Source organism: Ceratotherium simum, chromosome 22, assembly GCF_057802395.1.
Source record: "Ceratotherium simum simum isolate JZ-2026a chromosome 22, ASM5780239v1, whole genome shotgun sequence".
Classification (NCBI taxonomy): Eukaryota; Metazoa; Chordata; class Mammalia; order Perissodactyla; family Rhinocerotidae; genus Ceratotherium; species Ceratotherium simum.
Genome location: NC_141921.1, coordinates 15866303 through 15888313, shown reverse-complemented (window position 1 = coordinate 15888313; position 22011 = coordinate 15866303). Strand labels below are relative to the sequence as shown.

At 38.3% G+C, this 22011-nt stretch overlaps 1 protein-coding gene across 1 annotated transcript; it reads left to right on the top strand.

Moving 5' to 3' along the window:
• Positions 1 to 7016: 7016 nt before the first annotated feature.
• Positions 7017 to 7963, top strand: LOC147914071 (olfactory receptor 2D3-like). Its single transcript, XM_087445791.1, is given in 2 exon segments — positions 7017 to 7497; positions 7500 to 7963. Coding segments are annotated over 2 exon segments (945 nt in total).
• Positions 7964 to 22011: the final 14048 nt, after the last annotated feature.

The following is a 22011-nucleotide window of genomic DNA, read 5'->3' as shown; positions in this document are numbered from 1 at the left end:
CACTCTCTTGAACAATAAAATTCAATGGATCTTTGATGCCCTCAGGGTATATTATAAACTCTTCAGGCTGGCCTACAAGACCTTCCATGAGCTGATCCTGAATTTCTTCAGCCTCATCTCCCATCATTTTCTGACCCCACTCCTATTCAACACCCACTTTGCTCAAGTACTTACTTTGTGCTTTAGTCATTGAAGACAAATATGGGAAGAGATTTTCCTGGGTCCCAGAAAGGAGAGCTAAAATTGGGCAGCGCAGGCATAGAAATGAGAAGAGGCCAAAGGCAGGTGTGCAACCAGCTTACTCTTCAGTGGGTTACACCAATAACTGGAGAAGTGAGATGACATTACATAGTGTGTAATATGTATTACAGGATACCACTCCTAGGCCTAGTTCTGCTTGTGTGACTTTCCATAGTTAATTCTGGACACTGGGCCTCAGTTTCCCCACTTCTAAAATGTGACTTTGGGAAGGCAATACCTAAAAGCTTTCCAGTTCTTTATTCTTTTTCTATGGAGAACCTAAATAAAGTTCAAATAAGACCAGCAGAGTAGCTAAAACTTGGGTCCTGGTGTTGGCCTCCTAGCTACAATCTCTAGGGGCCCCCAAATGGAGGCCTGAGTTGAAGGACCAATTTCCACATTCCTCCTGTAGTTATAGTTCCTCAAAATATTAGATTTTGGGGAGGCACATACAGCTCTCCCTTCTATCCTGATTGCCCCCTCCTTGCTGAACATTCTCCTGAGTAATAGGATCACTTAGGACTAGAAGGCTCCCGAGGGATCTATTTAGCTGCACCCTTAGGGACTCCCTAATTCCTGATACCTATGGGCCTCATTAATATACCAAACAGGTATCTCCCAGGGAGCTTCTGAGATGTGGAAGCTTCTGGAGAGTGGCTGAAATAGGACCCACTAATAGACCAGTATATGGATGCTGGAACTGCCCAAGGCAGTTGTGGGGCATGGATGTGGAGGAGGGGTGTATACTGGACCTGGGATCAGGGTGAGAGGATAGGTAAGGGGCATGAAGGACAAGACCAAGAGCCTGAGAAGGCTACTCCCACCAGTTCGCTGTCAGCCCTAGCTCTGGCACAGTGTCACCTGTGGATGGGGCAGAAGCAGCAGAGCCTGGTGAAGAGAGGTCCCTGGAGAAAGACAGATCTGTGTTGTGTCCTTTAATACTGTGCAACATCAGGCAAGTTACTCTCTCTGAGTCCCAATTTCCTTTCTTCCAAAAATTTAGAATTTTTGAAAATGACTTGTTGTGAGGATAAAATAATATAACAATAATAGCTACTTTTTTTCAACACTAACTACTCTGCAAGCACAGTGTTAAGCAACTTTACATGTACTATTTCAATTAATCATCAGGACGATCTTTTGAGATAAGTACTATTATTATCACTGGTTTCTAGAAGAGGCTGTAGACACCCAAGTTTAGATAACTTTCCCAAGGTTACTCTGCTAATTAGCGACAGATTCTAGCGCCCTTGTTCTTCACCATTATCTAATTTTTAATGAAAGTAACTGGTCTATGGTAACTGCTCAATGGGTTTTATCCCTGCCTCATCACCCACATTAATGCCATTTCGAGCAGCACAGACTAAGACTGGAAGAGAAGCACATTTAATGAAAATAATATAAGGACTGTCCGTGTATTCTTGATTTCATTTCTCCTGCTTTCTGTTTAACTTTGTTCATGTCACTTAACAAATTGCCAAGGAGAGGATTTTGGTTGCGCTGTTAGTGGATAACCTGGGTAGTAATCTTTAGGAAGAAGATCTCGATAGTAGTTTTGAAAGAGAAAGTGATAGGGAAACCATTGGACTAGGAGTCCATTCTTGCAACAAACTCACTCATACCATTGGCATAACTTCATAAAGTCATTAATCTGATATTTATTAGCCCGTAGCCGTACTCTGTGCTAAGAATTGGCGATAGCAAGGTAAGACATGGTTCTCCATCTTTAAGGAATTCCACAAACCAGTGTGTATATCAGTATAGGTATGGGGAGTAATTGAAGCACATTAAAGGTGTTATCAGAGCTCAGAGGAAGGAGAAGTATGGTGGGAATCACAGAAGACTCCCATGATTAGGATTTTACCAAAAGGAGAAAACAGAAAAGGGCATTTCAACTAGGGAGTAATTTAATAATAGTAGCAATAATAACAACTGATGCTTATTGCTATAGTGTTACATATATCTAAAATATCATTTAATCTTCACAAAAAAACCTTCAAAGTGTATGTTATTCTTCCAGTTTTACAGAGTATGAAATGTAGGTTTAGTGAGGTTAATGACTCTCTGGGTTTTGCTGTTGGTAAGTGGCAGAGCTGGACTCAAATCTAATTTTCTTTGACCTCAGAGACCCTACTGCCTCCTTGATACATACTGCCTCATGGAGAAAAGCTTTGTGAAAGGATCTGATCTATTTGGCAGATGGCAAATGAGTTGGAGTTGGTGTGTGTTCATGTGGAGTCAGGCTTTCCTGTAAAGAGCCAGATAGCAAATATTTTAGGCTTTATGGGACATATACAGTCTCTATCAGAGCTTCTCAACTTAATTGTAGGGCAAAAGCAGCCACAAACATAAATGAGTGATTTTTTTCAACCATCTTAAAATGCAAAACCATTCCTAGCTAGTGAACCATATGAAAGCACAAAAGTTGCATGGAAGTACAGGGAATAAAGCTAGAATGCCAAGTCAGTAAAGCTCAGATTCCAAAGGGCATTGAGTGCAATGCTAAGGAGTTTAGGCATTAGCTCTTAGATCATGGGAGTTTTCTAAGGACTCTGACACAGGGAAATAGCAGGGGCAGCTCTGCCTTTTGAACAGTCACTCTGACAGTGTGTAGGATGGGTTGGATGGAAGAAAAACTAGAACAGGAAAGATCACGGAAGAAGCTTTTGTTCTCTTTCAGTGAAAATACTCTTCTGGGTTGTCTCTTGTCCCCACTTTGTCTCGAATCTTGTATAGTCCTCCTGTGATTTAAATACAGTTGCTGCTTAACAACTTTTAAAATAGTCTATATTTCCCTAATTTTATTCTTAGAACATCCTCTCAAAGGAAACAGAAATAAAGAATTTTAAACAGAAAAGCATAACAAGGATTTAAAGCAGGCTTTATAACAGTGTTCTCCTTCTCCCTTTAGCTTCTAGCCTGCCCCTTTTCTCAGACTCTCCCTTCTCCTTCCTGGATGGAGCCTGTGTGAGGCTTGCTCAAGAGGTAGGAGACTAACCCCTCCTGGGTACCAAGCATCGCTCCCAAAAGAGCTCCGTATCTGCAAAAATAAGATAGTAGAAATTTTAAATTATCTTTTTAAATTTCAAATTATAGTTGACTAATACTGTATTCCCACTTCCTTTCAGGCTTCCTTGGTTCTCATTATTACTGTATTACTTTGTTTTGATTCTAAATTCTGTTATGGGTTTGGGTACATAGTGAGAAGTCACCCATAAAATCATGGATTCTCTGAGTCTTGATGTCATTGAGCTTTAGAACCTTAGGGTTGTTGTGGTAAAGGGGACTTTTAAAGTCATACATTCTAACTTTGCATCCAAAGCAGTGATAGTACGCCTGACTAATATAGCCTTACAGCCTATGGTCAAACACTTCTGAAAATGGAGAGCTTGCAGTTTCACACTCTCTCTAACATCAGAATGTTTCATTGTTGGGTAGCATTAATCACCAGAGGGGTTTTTTTTTTGTTTTTTGTTTTTTGTAAATTGAGCTTAAAGTTTGCCCCCCTGCAACTTTCACCAATAATTTCTAATTTTTTCCTCTAGGAATATACAATACACATTTTCACCATTTTTTCATGATAACCTTTGGAATATTTGGTGAGATCTCTAAAGTTACTCATAAATTTCCAGGCTAAACTTTCTCAATCTCTTCCACTCTTCCTTAAATAACACGGTTTCACAAGTCCTTTATTGTAAGCTCTTTTCTCGGTATAGACAAGCTCTAGTTTGTCATTTTTATTTTAAATTGTAGGCCCAAGAATTAAAAAGAGTGCTCTGGACAGCCCTTGGGCTCTTTGCTTAACTCTGGTAAATATCAGTTTCCTTAGTTTAAGATGCAGTTAATAGTAGGTATTGACTTTATGGCATTGTGGGCTGACTATGGATAATGTATGTAAATGGTCTGGACCAGTCCCTGTTTAAAAATCTGTTGAGAGCTAGGTAAATCCAAGAGAAAGCCCCAGAATAAGGTCAGCACAATGGCTAGCTTCATAGAAAGCAAAGTCCAGCACCAAAGATAGTTTCACCATGAGTAGCACCAGTGACTTGCCTCTCCAGGGCCCCGCCTAGACTCAGTCCATTCTTTTATTCAACATTTATAACGCCTACTAAATGCCAAGCACTGTTCTAGAATCTGATGATATACCATAAATCAATAAGATAAAAATTCCTGCATTCTTATGTGGGAAACTAACAATTTAAAAAAGCATATACTACACTAGAAGAAGCTAACTATTATGAGGAAAGATAAAACAGGAGATGAGGATGGGGAGTGTGGGATATTTCAGTTTTAAACAGAATGGTCAGGAAAGACACAAGTCTTCCCTGAGAGGATGACATTTGAGAAAATATTTGAAGGAGGTGAGGGTGTGAACCATAAAGATATCTGGGGGAAGAGGATTTCTAGCAGTGGGAACAGTAAGTGGAAAAGCGCTGAGGTGGGAGCATGCACGGATGAGAAGCAGCAGAAAGAGGTACTGCTGGAGCGGATAGTGACAGGCAGCAGAGGAGGCCAGAGCGGTGATGCGGAACTTTGGAGCCCTCGTCAGGACTTTGGCTTTTCTTTTGAGTGCTACAAGAAGCAACTGGAGGGCTTTGATAAGAGGAGTTACATAATCTTTAAATGATCTGACCTACGTTTAATAGGATCACTTTAGTTACTGTGCTAAGAACAGACTGTGGGGGAAGAGACTAGAAGCCATGGAACTAGCCAGGGGATATTACAATATTCCTGGCAAGAGAAGATGATGATTTGAGCCAAAGCAGCAATGGCGTAGATGACGAGAAGTGATCTTTTTGGGGATATATATTTTAAAGGTAACTGGCAATATTTGCTGATGTATAACATGTGGAGTATAGGACAAAGAGAAAAGTTAGACAGACTGAGTTTTTTGTTTTTTTTTTTAAACCTTAGCCACATCAAAGGATGGAATAGCCATTAACTGAGCTGAAGATGACTGTGAGAGGAACAGGTTTACAGGAGGTTGGAAGTTTGATTTCAGAAAATGTTAATCTTAACATGCCTATTAGATACCCAAATGAAAAGAGATGTTAAGCAGGCAATTGGATAGATGAATTAAGAAAAGATATCTAGGATGGAGGTATACTTCAGATTTATCAGCATATACTAGTATCTAAAGCCTGGGTCATATCCACCATTAGGATGAGGATTCAAATTCAGATCCTGATAACTCCCATACAATTGCCTACTGTGCCAAACATGATTATTAACATCATTTTTCTTATCCATCTGAGCCTGAGTCCTGTCCATGGCTTTGTGTGGAGTTATTTTAACCCAAATTGACAGCTATCAGCCTTTTCACTACCAGTGCAATGCCTCAGATATTAAAATTCTGATCCAAGGTTTTGCGATTCTCTATGAAAAAACTTGGCAATTTGCAATGCTGTGCAATATGCAATTCCTGCTCTCTAAAAGTTTTAATACACAGATCAATTTTCTCTCACAATGTCACCTGAAGTGGGCCTATTTTGTGTTTGGTGACCTGCTAAATCCTGAATGAAACTTGATCATGTGAGAGACACACTTCAGCTTACTGTGGCGGTAAGAGCATGGAACAGGGAGTTTGAGTCTGGGCTCCATCACCTACTCCTTGTCTCACCTTGGATGGCTGACTTTATGAAATGAAAATAAGGATACTGACCTCAGTGAGTCATGGTGATAATCTAATGAGATCACATTTATTAAAACATTTTATAGAGTCCTATTTTATAAATGACCATTTTCTTCTTTTGGGTCTAGAAAAGGTGCATATCCAGCTGTTAGCATTCTATGGCAGTCATTTAGGGACCATAAAAAGGATTCAGAGAAAAGAACTGGTCAGTAACATGTTCTGTTGCCCAGGTCTGCCAAGGTAGGGTTGAGGGTTAAGTCAAGATCAAACTGAAGATCCACTCCTGCCCACCACTCAACGCTGTCCTGTGAGCAACATGGCCATGGAGGAGTCCTTACTAGTTTTTAAGAAACACTTCCACACACACAGGCACCAAATTCCCAGGTAAATATGCTTCATTTTCTTGAGAAATGCCAGGAGCACAGAAGTTTTCTCTAGGCTTCAATTCTTAAGTCTCTGGCATCTTTACACGTCAATTTGTTCTTTATAGTGGCAACCACTGCAAGTAGGGCTGAAAAGGTGGGGGTGAGATAAAAATCCTAGGGGAAAGATTCCTCTCCCCCAAAAAGTTTATTTGAAACTCCCTTTTCCTGAAAATTTATGTTGTGTGGGTTTTCAAAGGTACAGCATCAGAGAGGAAGGAGGCATAGAGAAGAAGTTCACATTTACACTGTCTTTTGCAGCACCTATTAGTCTTGGTATTTGAAAGAATGACTTTAGGAACTACAGAGAGCTCTAGAACTTTTGGGTTTACTGTAAAACATTTTGTATTTCCCTACCCTCCTTGCTTTGGTTTATGGTGTGTGTGTGTGTTCTTCAAAATAAGACATCTGCTGTGTACAATTTCTTCCACAGGGCCCTTGGAATTTTATCAGGGCTAGTTGGTTAGACAAACCAGCAAATATTTGTAGAATCCCTACTAAGTGCCTGGAGCGATGCTAGTCCATTTGGATAGAATGTTCCCTAGGCGTGGAGGGAACATTGGAGGCATGTTCCCTGGGCATGGAGGGCATGGATATTTTGATTTGATTGTTTAGCTCTGAGATGCCTTCAGCCCCTGCATTTATGGATCTCACATGGCGTTCTCTCACTGAGACTGCAAGGGATTCAGAAATATGTTCTGTTCTTTCTCAGAAGAAAGGCCATGTACAGCCGAGGTTGGAGAAATCACAGCTCTGTAACTAAGTTTATCCGCCTGGGCTTCTCCAGAAATCCTAGGACCAACTGGATCCTTTTCTTCCTCTTCCTCTTCCTTTACTTATTTACAGTCCTGGGCAATGGGTTCATTGTTACCCTGATCAGAGTAGATGCACGCCTTCACACCCCCATGTACTTCTTCCTCAGTATCCTCTCTCTCCTGGATCTCAGCTATGCCACCACCACAGTGCCCCAGATGTTGGTCCATCTAATAAGCAAGAATAAGACCATCTCCTATGTTGGGTGTGTTGTCCAGATGTACATTTTCCTGACCTTGGGCATCACTGAAACCTGGATTTTTGCAGCCATGGCCTATGACAGATATGTTGCCATATGCTATCCACTCCACTATAGAGTCAAGATGAGCCAAACCCTCTGTGTACTCCTGGCAGTCAGCTCTGCCCTTTATGGTCTTACCTGTGCCATTGTTCTACGATCTTCGCAATGAATCTGCCCTATTGTGGCCCCAATGAAATCAACCACTTCTTTTGTGAAATTCCTGCTGTCTTGATGTTGGCCGGTGCAGATACATCTCTTAATGACCAAGTGGACTTTATCTTGGGTTTCTTCTTGCTCCTGAGCCCATTATCCCTCATCCTGGCCTCCTATGTTTGTATGTTCATGACTATTCTAAAGATTCGCTCCACCCAGGGGCAAATCAAGGCCTTTTCCACCTGTGCCTCACATATCATTGTGGTCACCATGTTCTGTATTCCATGCATGGTCATGTATATGAGGCCTGGCTCTGAAGCCTCCCCAGAAGATGACAAGAAGTTGGCCCTGTTCTACAATGTCATTTCTGCCTTTCTCAACCCCATCATCTACAGCCTCCAGAACAAGGATGTGAAGAGGGCTTTCCTCAAGTTAATCAGAAGGAATGAAGACACTCAATAGGCCATGGACTAGGACTGTCGGCTGTGCCTCTAAGTCTCTGTTTATATCATCCGCACTTTCACTGAAGTCATTAAACTGAATGAGGAGTTGAGGATGAGGGAGATATCTAGAAAAAAAACACTTTTGCATTAATTTGGCCACTGGAAACATGAGGAAGGGACCCAGAGAACTGTGTTCAAGGCTTAAATACATCATTGACCTTCTGTGGCTTGCGACAAAAAGTCACCTCACTTCTCTGGGATTTAATTTCCATATCTGTAAAATGTGTTTCATGATATTCACTGTGCCTAAATAAAAATAACTAACTTTATTGATCTCTTTCCATATGACAGTTGCAGTCTAAGTGCTTTATTTGTACTTATTATTTTAATTCTGATAACAACTCTAGAGGTAGGTATTATTATCCTCTTCATACAGATAAAGAAACTGAGGCAAAAGAAGATTAAGTGTGTTGCCAAATGCCACCCAGCTAGAAAGTAACACAACTGATATCTGAACCTAGGTAGTATAGTTCCAGAGCCCAGGCTCTTATCTCTTATATTATGCCACATCTCAAGTAGTCATTAGAGATTTTTGAAGCTCAGCTGAGATAATGGATGGGATACTATTGAAGAACATTTCAAACACTTATGATTATTATTCTAAGTCACAACACAACTATAGGGTCAGATGCATGAAGTTTAGAGCTCTATTGGATACTTTGGACCTCACCAGCATTCTGTAGCCTAAGCAAAAGCATTGTGCAGTGGAATATTAACTTCTCAATAAGTGTTTGTTGAGTGATTTTTTCCCCAGCCCCACCCCTATCCCTGGTCTGCAATCTCCCCAGTTCTTTCAGCTCTTCTTCACTTCCGTGGATCCTTCTCTTGTTTCCATTGTTCCTACTTTCACTGTGGCTTCCAGCAACCCAGACTTTTATTTATAAGGAGAATGTCTTCGTTCCATAACCAACTGATGCTTAAATTTCCTCCACCACCAGAGAGACCAGTGGGAAGTGTCCTGGACTTTAATCTTCACCTAATTTGTTGAGACCTTGGAAAAACCACCTAATATCTCTGGAACTCAGTTTCCCCCCTTCCATCTGTAAAATGGAGATAATGACCATATCTGACTCTGGCTATACCATAAGATTATTTTTAAGTTTAAATGGGAATATGCCTTAAAACTGAAATAATGGTATAAATTATCATTAGAGTCATTGCCTTCAAAACCAAATACCTTAGAAAATGTTCATTAAGTTATTAACAGTAGCTTGTATTTGTCAACTACAAATGTTAAGATCAGGCTCATTGTGAGATCAGGATGTATGGGTTGGATACTCATGATGGTAACTGACTGCATATCCAGAGTCATACTTTCAATAAACACACACACACACAAAATTAGTGAGACACAATCACAACATCAGATGCCATATTAACCAGGAATTATACTATTTCTAGTGCTGTCAGAGCAAATCAAATTTCTATCACCCTGGATTTGGACAAATATTAAATTGCTTTGCAAAAGGCAACAGAAGATGAATCTTTTAAATCAGCTACTCTCTACATGTCTTTCTAATAGGCTTCAATTAACAAAATATTCCAATGGCTGTTAGCTGCTTAGAAATGAGTTTTATTTGCAAATTAAGGGTCATCTGAATGTTAAGACAACCCAAAAGACTACTAAATGCTAACAGTGTGATTTGCTCATTTATCTTCTCTAGAAGATAAATTTAGGGGAATTGCCAGTCTTGAGAACTCTTAGGCTTCCCCAAGCATTAAAGGAACATGAGTTCTAAGAGGGATATGGAACTGTAAGAAGGAAGAGTCTGCAGTCTACGGGTTTCCTGCCTGAAGGCCACAGCCTCTAAGGAGAGAAGACCTGGGGAAAGAGGAGCCTTGATTTTCTGGAGGAAAAAAAAGGAAACGGTCAGTAAGACATGCCGATTGTGTTTTGTGGGGGCTTGTTAGGAAAACTGTTCTGGGGTCATTAGAGAGGGCACGTGAGGATCATCTGCTGGAACTAATGGGGCTTCTTTCTTAGCGTTTTCAGAGCAGTAGAAACCCACAGCAGACCTACCCATTTCCCTACCTCCTAATATGATCCCTTTACCCTGTCCTGACTGTCCTGACTCCTCAGGTCTTTGCATAGACTGTTATACCTGGAATGCCCTCTCCTCCCACTTGACTACTTCTTACTCATCCATGAAGGGCTCATACAGGTCTCTTCTTCAGGAAGTTTCCTAACTACTTGCAGCCCAGATGAAAGTTTTTTTCTTCTCCCAGAACTCTCAGCACTATCAACTAAGCACTCAACTCTGGCCTTAGAAACATATGGGGTGGAAGAGATCTTAAAGAGTCCAAACTTCCTCTTGTCCTTGAGTCCCTTTGACAACAAGAACTGCTTGTTGCCGAAAATATATTTGCCTCAAGCTATTTCAAATGCATACGGATTGGAATGTCCTTTCTCTCATTCATGATTTGAAAAAAAAAACAAAAAAAAACACATCTCAGCAAACTGGGGATAAAAGGAAGTTTCCTTACTCCGACAAAAAAAAAAAAAATCTAAACAAAACCCTCCAGCTAACATCATACAAAATGGCAAAAGACTAAATGCTTTTCCTCCCTAAAATCAGTACCAAAACAAGGATGCTTGCTCTCACCACTCTTATTCCAAATAGTACTGGAAGTCCTAGCCAGTGCAATAAGGGAAGAAAAAAAAAGATAGGAAAGGAAGCTGCAAAACTGTCTCTATTTGCAGATGACCTGTCTACATTAAAAAAAACAAAAAACAAAAAACAAAAAAACAAGGATCCTACATAAAAACTCCTGAAACGAATTAATGAGTTTAGCAATGTTGCAGGATACAAGATAAATTGTTTCACTAGGGAAGAGAAGTTGGGTTCTGGTGAATTAAAAGCTGAATTCTGGCCACTGCTGCTAAATAAACAGGGGCAGGGAGTGGGGAGTCACAGGCAGAGTTAGTGAAACCTGACTGAAGTGTGTTTAAGAGAGAATTGTAGGACAGAAATTAGAGACAGAAGTGTGGATCACTCTTTCTAGGTGATTTTCTCCAGAAGGAAGCAAAGCAATGGGTGGTAACTGGCAGGAAGTGGACAGGAAGGTTATTTTTCTTTAAGATGATATAAAAAAGTAATGCTTTCTTTCCCTTTTACTCCCTTCCATTTAACATAACTCTAATGCCTTCTTGTTCTCTCTCTTCAACAAAAATAAAGTGGGAGCTTGTTGGAGGACGAAAGGAGGACGAAAGCCAGCTCAGGTTTTCCCCAGAAGGAGCACAGGTATTATCAGACAGGAACCCCCTGCAGACGGCAGGTCAGCCAGCCCATGAGTCACAAGACAAGAAGATGGGCTGTCAGTCTTACCTGGAACCCTGGAGCCACACTTGTGTTAAGGAAGTTTAGTTTTCTCCTCCTGATTTTTCTAAAAGCTTTATTCAGTACTGAGCTTTAAAAAAATCCAGCCACTTGTGACAACATGGATGGACATTGAGGGTATTATGCAAAGTGAAATAAGTCAGAGGGAGAAGGTCAAATACTGTATGATTTCCTTCATTAAGTAGTAGATAATAACAACAAACAAATACATAGAGACAGAGATTGGATTGGTGGTTACCAGAGGGGAAGGGGGGAGGGAGGAGGGTGAAAGGGATAATTCGGCACATGTGTGTGGTGATGGGTTGTAATTAGTATTTGGGTGGTGAACATGACGTAGTCTATGCAGAAATAGAAGTATAATGATGTATACCTGAAATTTATACAATGTTATAAACCAATGTTACTGCAATAAACAAAAAATTTTTTAAAAAAAAGAAAAAGTAAAAAGGCTGGAGCTTGTACCACAGGTCCACTGCTGCAGGTGTGTACATGTTGTCCCAGCAATGTTGGCTAAATTATTATTTCTCCAACTTGAAAGTGCATAGGAAACAACTGGGGGAATTTTGTTAAAGAGCAGATTCTGATTCCATAGGTGTGTGTGTGGTGTTGTGGGAAGAGAGACGCTAAAATTGTGCAAAGAGTAGGAGGAGAAAATGGACTTAAACTGCTGTAAAATCTCTGAATTGTTTGGGAAGTGCTCAAGTACTCATTTAGGTGAGAGTGTAATAAGTCAATGATGCATATTTTATTTTCTAGAGCAGGAGTTGGTAAGTTTTTTCTGTAAAGAGCCATAGAGCAAATATTTTAAGCTTTGCAGGTCAGATACAGTGTCAGTCTCATGTTCGTCTTCTTTCTTTTTTACAACCCTTTACAAATGTAAATCTTGTTAACCCCTGCCGTAAAGTAGGGTAACCTCTGCTCCAGAGTAACAACGAAAGGAATAATACAAGTAACACACAAAAAAGTAAAACTCAAAAATCTAATAGTGAGAGTGCCTTGTAGAGTGTCTGGCATGGTAAATATCAGCCTGATGCATCTGTTGTCCATGGACTAGGTGCCTACTCTGTTCCAGGTCCCTGGGCCCTGTGGATTCAGGGGCAATGAACACATGGTCACTAACTTCATGATTATACCTTCTCACTATCATAGAGGAGCCAAATATAAGGACAATGTGCATCCCCGCATGTCACCTCCGTGATCAGGTTGTAATGCCGGTGGGAACCTAGCACCAGGGGGGCACGGAGAAGGGACCCCAATGGGGCTTTTTAATCCTGGAGACAGATCCCCAAAGTCCTTACTAATTTTCAAGCTTCTTGAGAACCTACATATTTTCTAAACTTCCAAGTTGTTAGCCACAACCTCACCTCTCCAAACAGGGAGAGTTGATCCTTTACTAAGTGGAATATTTGTGTGGCTGAGAGGCATAGACATGAGACCTCTGAACTTTGTGAGGGATCTGTTCCCGAAGCTCTATAAATCCCCAAACTTACAAATAATACTATGTAACAGAAACCCAGACCACCCCTCATTCTCTATAAAAATACAATTCTCTCACCACCAAAAAAACAGAGTGTACATACCTACACCTGGTAAACAGCAATATAAGCACAGTGAAAAGTGGATGCTGAGAAGTCATCTAGATTTACTCACTAGCTAAATGACCTGTCCCCTGGCACCAGCCTCACAGCATATATAATTCAAGTCTGTTCCTCAGAAAAGTTACAAATTAAGACAGATCATGGGTTATCAGAACTCACATGTAAATATAGGAAACCACAAATTGTAAGTAAGAAAATGGGGGATAATATTTGTATTTCCTCAATCTAAGACACTATCAATTATAAGACACCTAATCATATTAATAATAGCTTTTAAGGGAAAGAAACAGAAGGGAACGCTCCATCAAACTGAAAGGTTGAAAGGTGAGTCCTAACTTCAGAAACATCCAAATATGGATGGAAATGGGCCCTGGACTTAAGGAAACTAGTGTATTTTCAGCACAAATGTTGCGGGATTGATGCAATATTAACTCCAATGATAAAGCCTTCACTTGTTTTCTTTCTTCCTGGTTTGATTCCATACCCACTTCTCTAGGATCAGATCCATGAACTATCCCCATTTAACCGTCCAACTTAAACGCAACCAGAGTGTAACCTACTCAGATTTGCACCATTGACGTTCCACGGCCCTCTCCCTGCTCCACTTCCAGGGCACTAAGTCAGCCTTGTACAGAAGTTACTTTTGTGCATGTCTCACTTGCCTGCTGCACTCTGAGTTCCCTGAAGTCAGGGGCAATATCTAGTTTTTCTTTGTTTCCTCCTCACTGACTATTACCAGGTCTAGAAAACAGTCATTCTTTCCCATGCATCCACACATTTATTCAACTAGCATTTGTTAAGTCCCTAATATGAGCTAGGTGAAAGACACAGTCCTCGTGTTGTGCAGGAAGATGACTATATTAATAACGATAATAATTAATAATAGATATGACTCAATGAAAATTTACTGAGTGTAAGGCACTGTGTCAATCACTTTCCCTTCATTATTTCATTTAATCCTCACAACAACCCTGTAATATAGGTGCTATCATATTGTTGTCTCAGAAAACTGAGGCCCAGATAGACTCAGCAACTTGCCCAAGATCACACAGTCTGTAAGTGGAAGAGCTGGATTCAAACCCAGATCTCTCTTACTCATCACTATGAGATGATATCTAGGACCAAGTTAGAACATGAATTCCAAGGAGCCCATAGAAGGAGCCGTAACTCAATCTGAAGAGCAAGGAAAGGCTTTCTGCCAGAGGTAACAGTCAAGTTGATCCTAGAAGAGGAAGAGCAGAGAAGGATATGCCACGTAGAGGGACATCATGTGTGAAGTCATGAAGCATGAGCTAAGCCCGAGAATGATGGGAGATGGGGCTGAAAAGGTAGGCAAGGACAGACTATGGCGTATCTATCATGCCCTGAAAAATAGCCTAAAGAGGGTAGATTTTACAGTGGTGGAGACAAAAGAGGCATGACTTCATCCATTAAGGAGGCATGACATTAGATTTATATCTGGGAATGATTACTCTGGCTCTGATGTGGAGACTAAATTGGAGGAGATGGATGCCAGTTGCTGCATTCATTCAGGTGGGAAATGATGAGAAGCTGAACTAAAGCAGTAATTGCTGAACATGAGAGGTAGGTATTAGACAAGAGGTCTTTACAAGGTGGACTCTATGGGTCTAGGTAGCTGATTAGGAAATGGGGAGGTAGAAAGAGGAGTCAACTATGGATTCCAGGTTTGGTTAATCAGATGGGTGATGGTGCCATTCACTGAGACTGGGAACATGGAAGTGGGAAATTTGGTAGGGGGAGACCAGGAAGACAGATGATGAGTTTAGTTGGACTCAGGGAGCTTGTGGGACTCCTAGTATCTGTAGGATTAATGGGTCTAGAGCTCAAGAGAAAGCTCTAAAGATAGAAATCTGAGTGTCGTCAGCACTTCTGCAGAAACTGAAGCCATTGGGGGGATGAGGTCACCCAGAGAGAGTGTGTAGAAGGAGAAGAGAGCTGCAAACAGAACTCTGAAAACCCACAATACCTAAGGACTGGCTTCAAGGAGAGAATCCAGAGAAGATGATGATATTGAGGGGCCAAGGAGGGAGAGAAAAACTTGGAGACCATGACAAATGATGCAGAAATTCAAGGAGAGAAGAAGTCTGGAAGAAGACTGTGGTCTTCGTGGTCAAATGTGCAGACACATCAAGTGAGACAAGGACTGAATAGTGTTTGCCACTTTTAGCAATAAGGAGGCTTTGGGAGAGTAGTTTCAACAGATGTTTACATGCAATAGGTTAAGAGAAGCAAAGTAAGATCAAGCTGAGGGTGTATGTCTGAGTCAAAATGAGGAGAGAATAGTCAGAGAGGAAAGCAGGTCAAGGTTACAAATGGCTCCTTAAACCAGGATAAAAATCAAGGACTCTAACCCGGACGTGAGGAAATAAAGAGCATTATTAAAGATAACTACACAGGTGAACATAAAAGGCAGTATAAATGTATGTTTTGTCTGTAACTCTTTTTTTCTCCTATCCGATTTAAAAGACAATTGCATAAAGCAATAATTATAAATCAGTGTTAATGGGCACACAATATATAATGATATAATTTATACAACAAAAATAGCACAAAGGGTGCTGGCCCCATGGCTTAGCGGTTAAGTGCGCGCGCTCTGCTACTGGCGGCCCAGGTTCAGATCCTGGGCACACACCGACGCACTGCTTCTCCAGCCATGCTGAGGCCGCATCCTACATACAGCAACTAGAAGGATGTGCAACTATGACATACAACTATCCACTGGGGCTTTGGGGAAAAGAAAAGGAGTAGGATTGGCAATAGATGTTAGCTCAGAGCCAGTCTTCCTCAGCAAAAAGAGGAAGATTAGCATGGATGTTAGCTCAGGGCTGATCTTCCTCAAAAAAAAAAAAAATAGCACAAAGGAGGAAAGAGAGAAAGAAGCTATGTAGGGGCAAAATTTTTGTATACTACGGAAATTAAGACAGAAAATTAATAAGGAAACATTGGACTTGAACTATACTTCAGAGCAAATGGGCCTAACAGACCTATACAGAACATTCCATCCAACAGCAGCAGAGCACACATTCTTCTCAAGCACACATGGAACATTCTCCAGGATAGATTATATGTTAAGTCACAAAACAAGTCTTAGCAAATTTAATAATATTGAATCATACCAAATATCTTTTCTGACCATAATGGTATGAAACTAGAAATCAATTAAAGGAGGAAAACTGGAAAATTCACAAATATATGGAAATTGAACAACACACACCTGAACAATCAATGTGTCAAAAGGGAAATCAAAAAATATCTTGAAACAAGTGAAAATGAGAACACAGCATACCAAAACTTATGAGATGCATCAAAAGCAGTTATAAGAAGGAATTTTACAGCAAAAAATGCCTATTTAAAAAAAAATAAAGTTTCAAATAAACAGCTTAACTTTATACCTCAAAGAATGAACTAAGCTGAAAGTTAGCAGAAGGAAGGAAATAACAAAGATCAGAGCTGAAATAAATAGAATAGAGACCAGAAAAAACACTAGAAAAGATCAACGAAACTAAGAACTGTTTTTTGAAAAGATAAACAAAGTTGACAAACATTTAGCTAGACTAAGAAAAAAAGAGAGAAGGTTCAAATAAATGAAATCAGAAATGAAAGGAGACGTTACAACTGATACTACGGAAATACAAAGGATCATAAGAGACTGCTCTGAAAATTATAGCCAACAAATTGGACAAGTGGGAAGAAATGGATAAATTCCTAGAAACACACAACCTACCAAGACTGAATCATGAAGAAGTAGAAAATCTGAACAGACAACAGTGAAAGGTTGAAAGCTTTTCCTCTAAGATCAGGAACAAGATAAGGATGCCTACTTTCACCACTCCTGCTCAACATAAGTCCTAGCCAGAGCAATTGGGCAAGAAAAGAAATAAAATGCATTCAAATTGGAAAGGAAGAAGCAAAATTATCTCTTTTGCAGATGATATGATATTACATAGAAAATCCTAAAGGTTTCACCAAAAAAACTGTTAGAATCAATAAAGAATTCGGTAAAGTTGCAGGATACAAAATCGACATACAGAAATCAGTTGCATTTCTATACACTAACAAGATAACTAGAAAAGAAATAAAGAAAACAATCCCCTTTACAATAGCATCAAAACAATAAAATACTTAGGAAAAAATTTAAATAAGGAGGTGAAAGATCTGTGTACTGAAAACTACAAGACTTTAATGAAAGCGATTGAAGAAGATACAAATAAATGAAAAGATATCCTACATTCATGGATCAGAAGAATTAATATTGTTAAAATGTCCATACTACCCAAAGCCATCTATAGATTGAATGCAACCCATATCAAAATTCCAATGGCATTTTTCACAATAATGGAAAAAAGTCCTAAAATGTGTATGGAACCACAAAAACACCCTGAATAGAGAAAGCAATTTTGAGAAAGGAAAACTAAGATAGCATATCACAATTCTTGATTTCAAACTACACTACAAAGCTATAGTAATCAAAACAGTATGGTATTGGCATAAAAATAGAAACACAGAAAATGGAACAGAATCAAGAGAATAGAAATAAACCCTCACCTATATGGTCAACTAATATTTGACAAGGAAACCAAGAACACCTAATGGGGAAAGACAGTCTCTTCAAAACACAGTGTTGGGAATCCTGGATAATCACATGCAAAAGAAGGAAATTGGGCTCCTGTTTTACACCACTGACAAAAATTAACTCAAAATGGATTAAGATTTAAATTTATCACCTGAAACTATAAAACTCCTAGAAGAAAACATAGGGATTAAGCTCCTTGACATTGGCCTTAGCAAAGACTTATTTGGATATGACACCAAAAGCACAAGCAACAAAAGCAAAAATAAACAAGTGGGACTACAACTGAACTAAAAATCTTCTGCACAGCAAAAGAAATAATCAACAAAATGAAAAGGCAACCTATTGAATGGGAGAAAATATTTGCAAATCGTATATCTAAGGGGTCAATATAAAAAATATATAAGGAACTCATGCAACTCAATAGCAAAAAAACAAATAATCAGATTTAAAAATGGGCACAGGAACTGAATAGACATTTTTCCAATGAAGACATACAAATGGCCAACAGGTACATGAAAAGATGCTCAACGTTACTAATCATCAGGGAAATGCAAATCAAAACCACAATAAGATGTCACCTCACACCTGTTAGAATGGCTATTATCAAAAAGACAAGAAATAACAAGTGTTGGCAAGGATGTGGAGAAAAAGGAACCCTTGTGCGCTGTTGGTGGGAATGTAAATTGGCACTGCCACTATGAAAAACAGTATGAGGTTCCTCAAAAAATTAAAAATAGAGCTACAATATGATATAGCAATCCCATTTCTGAGTATTTATCCAAAAGAAATGAAATTAGAATCTCAAACAGATATCTGCACTCCCATGTTTCTTGCAGAATTATTCACAATAGCCAAGACGTGGGAACAACCTAAGTGTCCATCAATGAATGAATGGATAAAGAAGTTGTGGTATATATTTATATATGCCATGGAATATTATTCAGCCATTAAAAAGAAGGAAATACTGCCATTTGCAACAACATGGATGGACCTTGAGGACGTTATGCTAAGTGAAATCAGTCAGACAAAGAAAGACAAATACTGTATGATCTCACCTATATGTGGAATCTAAAAAAGTGGAACTCATAGAAACAGAGAAGAAGGGTGGTTGCCAGGGGCTGGGGAGTGGGAGAAATGGGGATTGTTCTTTAAAGGGTACAGACTACCAATTATAAGATGAATAAGTTCTGGGGATGTAATATGCAGCATGGTAACTAGGTTAACAATGCTGTATTGTGTACTTGAAAGTTGCTAAGGGAGTGGATCTTAAATGTTCTCTACACACACACACACACACACACATACACACATACACAAAGGTAATTACGTGAGTTGATGGAGGTGTTAACTAATCCCATTGTGGCAATCATTTCACAATATATATGTATTTCAAATCATTTACATTGTATGCCTTAATCTTACATAATGGCATATGTCAATTATATCTCAGTACAGTTTGAAAATAAAATAAAATTTGTGCAAAAATAAATAAATAAAATAAGAGAAAGAAGATGATCTCAAATCAACACCCTAACCTTTCACCTTAAGAAACTAGATATTGACAAGCAAATTAATGTGAAAGCAAGCAGAAGGAAGGAAATAAAGATCCGAGTAGAAATAAAGGAAATAGGGAACAGAAAAAATTTTGAGAAAATGAACAAACCAAAAGTTGGTTCTTTAAAAGATACAAACCTTTGGTTAGATTGACCAAGAAAAAAAAAAAGGAGAAGACAAATTACTAAAATTAGGAGTGAAATAGGGGACATTGCTACAAAGCTTACAGAAATTTTAAAAAAGGATTATAAGGGAATACTATGAACAATTAAACTATGCCAACAAATTAAATAATCTAGAAGATATGGGCATATTTCTTGAAAGACATAAACTACTAGAACTGACTCAAAAAGAAATAGAAAATATGAATATGTCTATAGAAGGTAAAAAGGTTTAATTAATAATTTATAAACTTCCCCAAAGTAAAGCCCAGGACCAGATGATTTCACTCGTGAATTCTACCAAATGTTTAAACAATCAACACCAGTCGTTCAGACTCTTCAAAAACAACAGAAGAAGCAGTAGTACTTCCCAGTTCATTCAATGAGGCAGTATCACTCTTATATCAAAACTAGACCAAGATATCAGAAGAAAAGACAATAACTGACTGACAGCTCAAAAACATAGACACAAAAATCCTCAGCTAAGTGCCAGAAAACTGAATCTAGCAACATACAAAGTTATACACCATAACAAGTGTGATTTATCCAAGGAATGAAAGGTTGGTTCAACACACATAAATCGATCAATGTGAATACCACGTTAATAGGGTAAAAGCAAAACCCACATGATCGTGTCAAAGAATACAGAAAATTATTTCATAAAATCCAACACTCTTTTATGATAAAAGCATCCAACAATCTAGGAATAAAAATGAACTTCTTCAATCTAATAAAGAGCATCTATGAAAAACCTACAGATAACATCATACTTATTGGTGAAAGACTGAAAGCTTTACCCTTAAGACCAGAAACAAGACAAAAATGTCCATTCTCATTACTGTTATTCAACATTTTACTGGAGGTTTTAGTCAGGGCAATTAGGGAAGAAAAAGAAATGAAAGACATACAAATTGAAAATGAAGATGTAAAAGTATATCTGTTTTCAGATGACAGGATCTTGTATATAAAAATTCTAAGGAATTCACACATACAAAAAGCTATTAGAGTTAATAAACAAGTTCAGCAAGGTTGCAGAATACAAGATCAACATACAAATATCAATTGTATTTCTATAAATAGCAAATAACAAGTTAAAAATGAAATTAAGGAAACAATTTCATTTGCTCTAATAGCATCAAAAATAATTAAAATACTTAGGAATAAATTTAACAAAAGAAGTGTAAGATTGGACACTGAAAACTACAAAACATTGTGGAAAGAAATTAAAAATGATCTAAAAGAATGGAAAAACATCTCATGTTCATGGATCAGGAGACTTAATATAGTTAAGATGGCAGTACTCTCCAAAAACATATACAGATTCAAAACAATCCCTATGAAAACCCCAGCGAATATTTGGGAAAGAAATTGACAAGTTTTTCCTAAAACTCAGAGAACTCAGTTTTTCCAATTTAAAACTTATTACAAAGCTAGATTAATCAAGACTGTGTGTTAGAAATACTGCATTGTATACTTGAAATTTGCTAAGAAGGTAGATCTTAAGTGTTCTCAGCGCACACACACAAACACACACACACACAGAGGAAAATGGCAACTATGTGAGGTGATGGATATGTTTTTTAGCTTGATAGTGGTGATCATTTCACAAGGTATACATATATTAAAACATCAAAACAAACATCATTAAATATATACAATTTTTTTGTCAATGATACCTCAATAAAGCTAAAAGAATAAAAGACTATGTGTGGTACTGGCACGAGCATAGGTCTATAGATAAGTGGAATAGAATTGTGAATCCAGAAATAAACACATACATCTATAGGCAGAGTTGCAAAAATAGTACAAAAGATCAATGTAATAGAATTAAAAGTCTAGAAATAAGCTCTCACATTTGTGATCAACTGATTTTCAACAAAGGTGCCAAGGAAATTGAATGGGGAAAAAAATAGTCTTTTCAACAAGTGGTGATGGGATAACTAGATATCCACATGCAAAAGAATTGAGTTAGGCCCTTACCTCATACCATGTACAAAAATTTACTCAAAATGAATTAAAGACCTAAATATAAGAGCTAAAACTATAAAACTCCTACAAAAAAAAAAAAGAGTAAATTTCCTGACCTTGGATTAGGGAATGGTTTCTTAAAGATAACACCTAAATCACAAACAATTAAAGAAAAAAATAGATAAATTAGGCTTCATCAAAATTACAATACTTTTGTGCTTCAAAGGACACTATCAAAAAAGTGAAAATACAATCCAAAGAATGGGAGAGAATATTTGTAAATTATATCTATGATAAGGGTGTAGTGTCCAAAATATATTAAAAACTCTTATAACGTAACAATAAAAAGACAAATAATCCAATTTTTAAATGGCAAAGGATTTGAGTAGTCATTCTTCCAAAGAAGAGAAACAAATGGCCTATAAGCAAATGAAAAAATAAAAATTCAACATCATTAGCCATCAGAGAAATACAAATCAAAACCACAATGAGATACCACATCACAACCACTAGAATGATAGTCATCAAAAAGATTGAACGAGTATTGACAAGGATGTGGAGAAATTGGAACTCACATACATTGCTGATGGAAATGTAAAATGGTGGAGCCACTTGGAAAATAGTTGGCAGCTTCTCAAAAAGTTAAACATGGAGTTACCATATGACCCAAAAATTCCACTCCTAGGTAGATATCCAAGAGAAATGAAAACACATTTTCACATAAAAACTTGTACACTAAAGTTCAAAGCAGTATTATTCATAATAACCAAAAGTGAAAACAATCCAAATGTCCA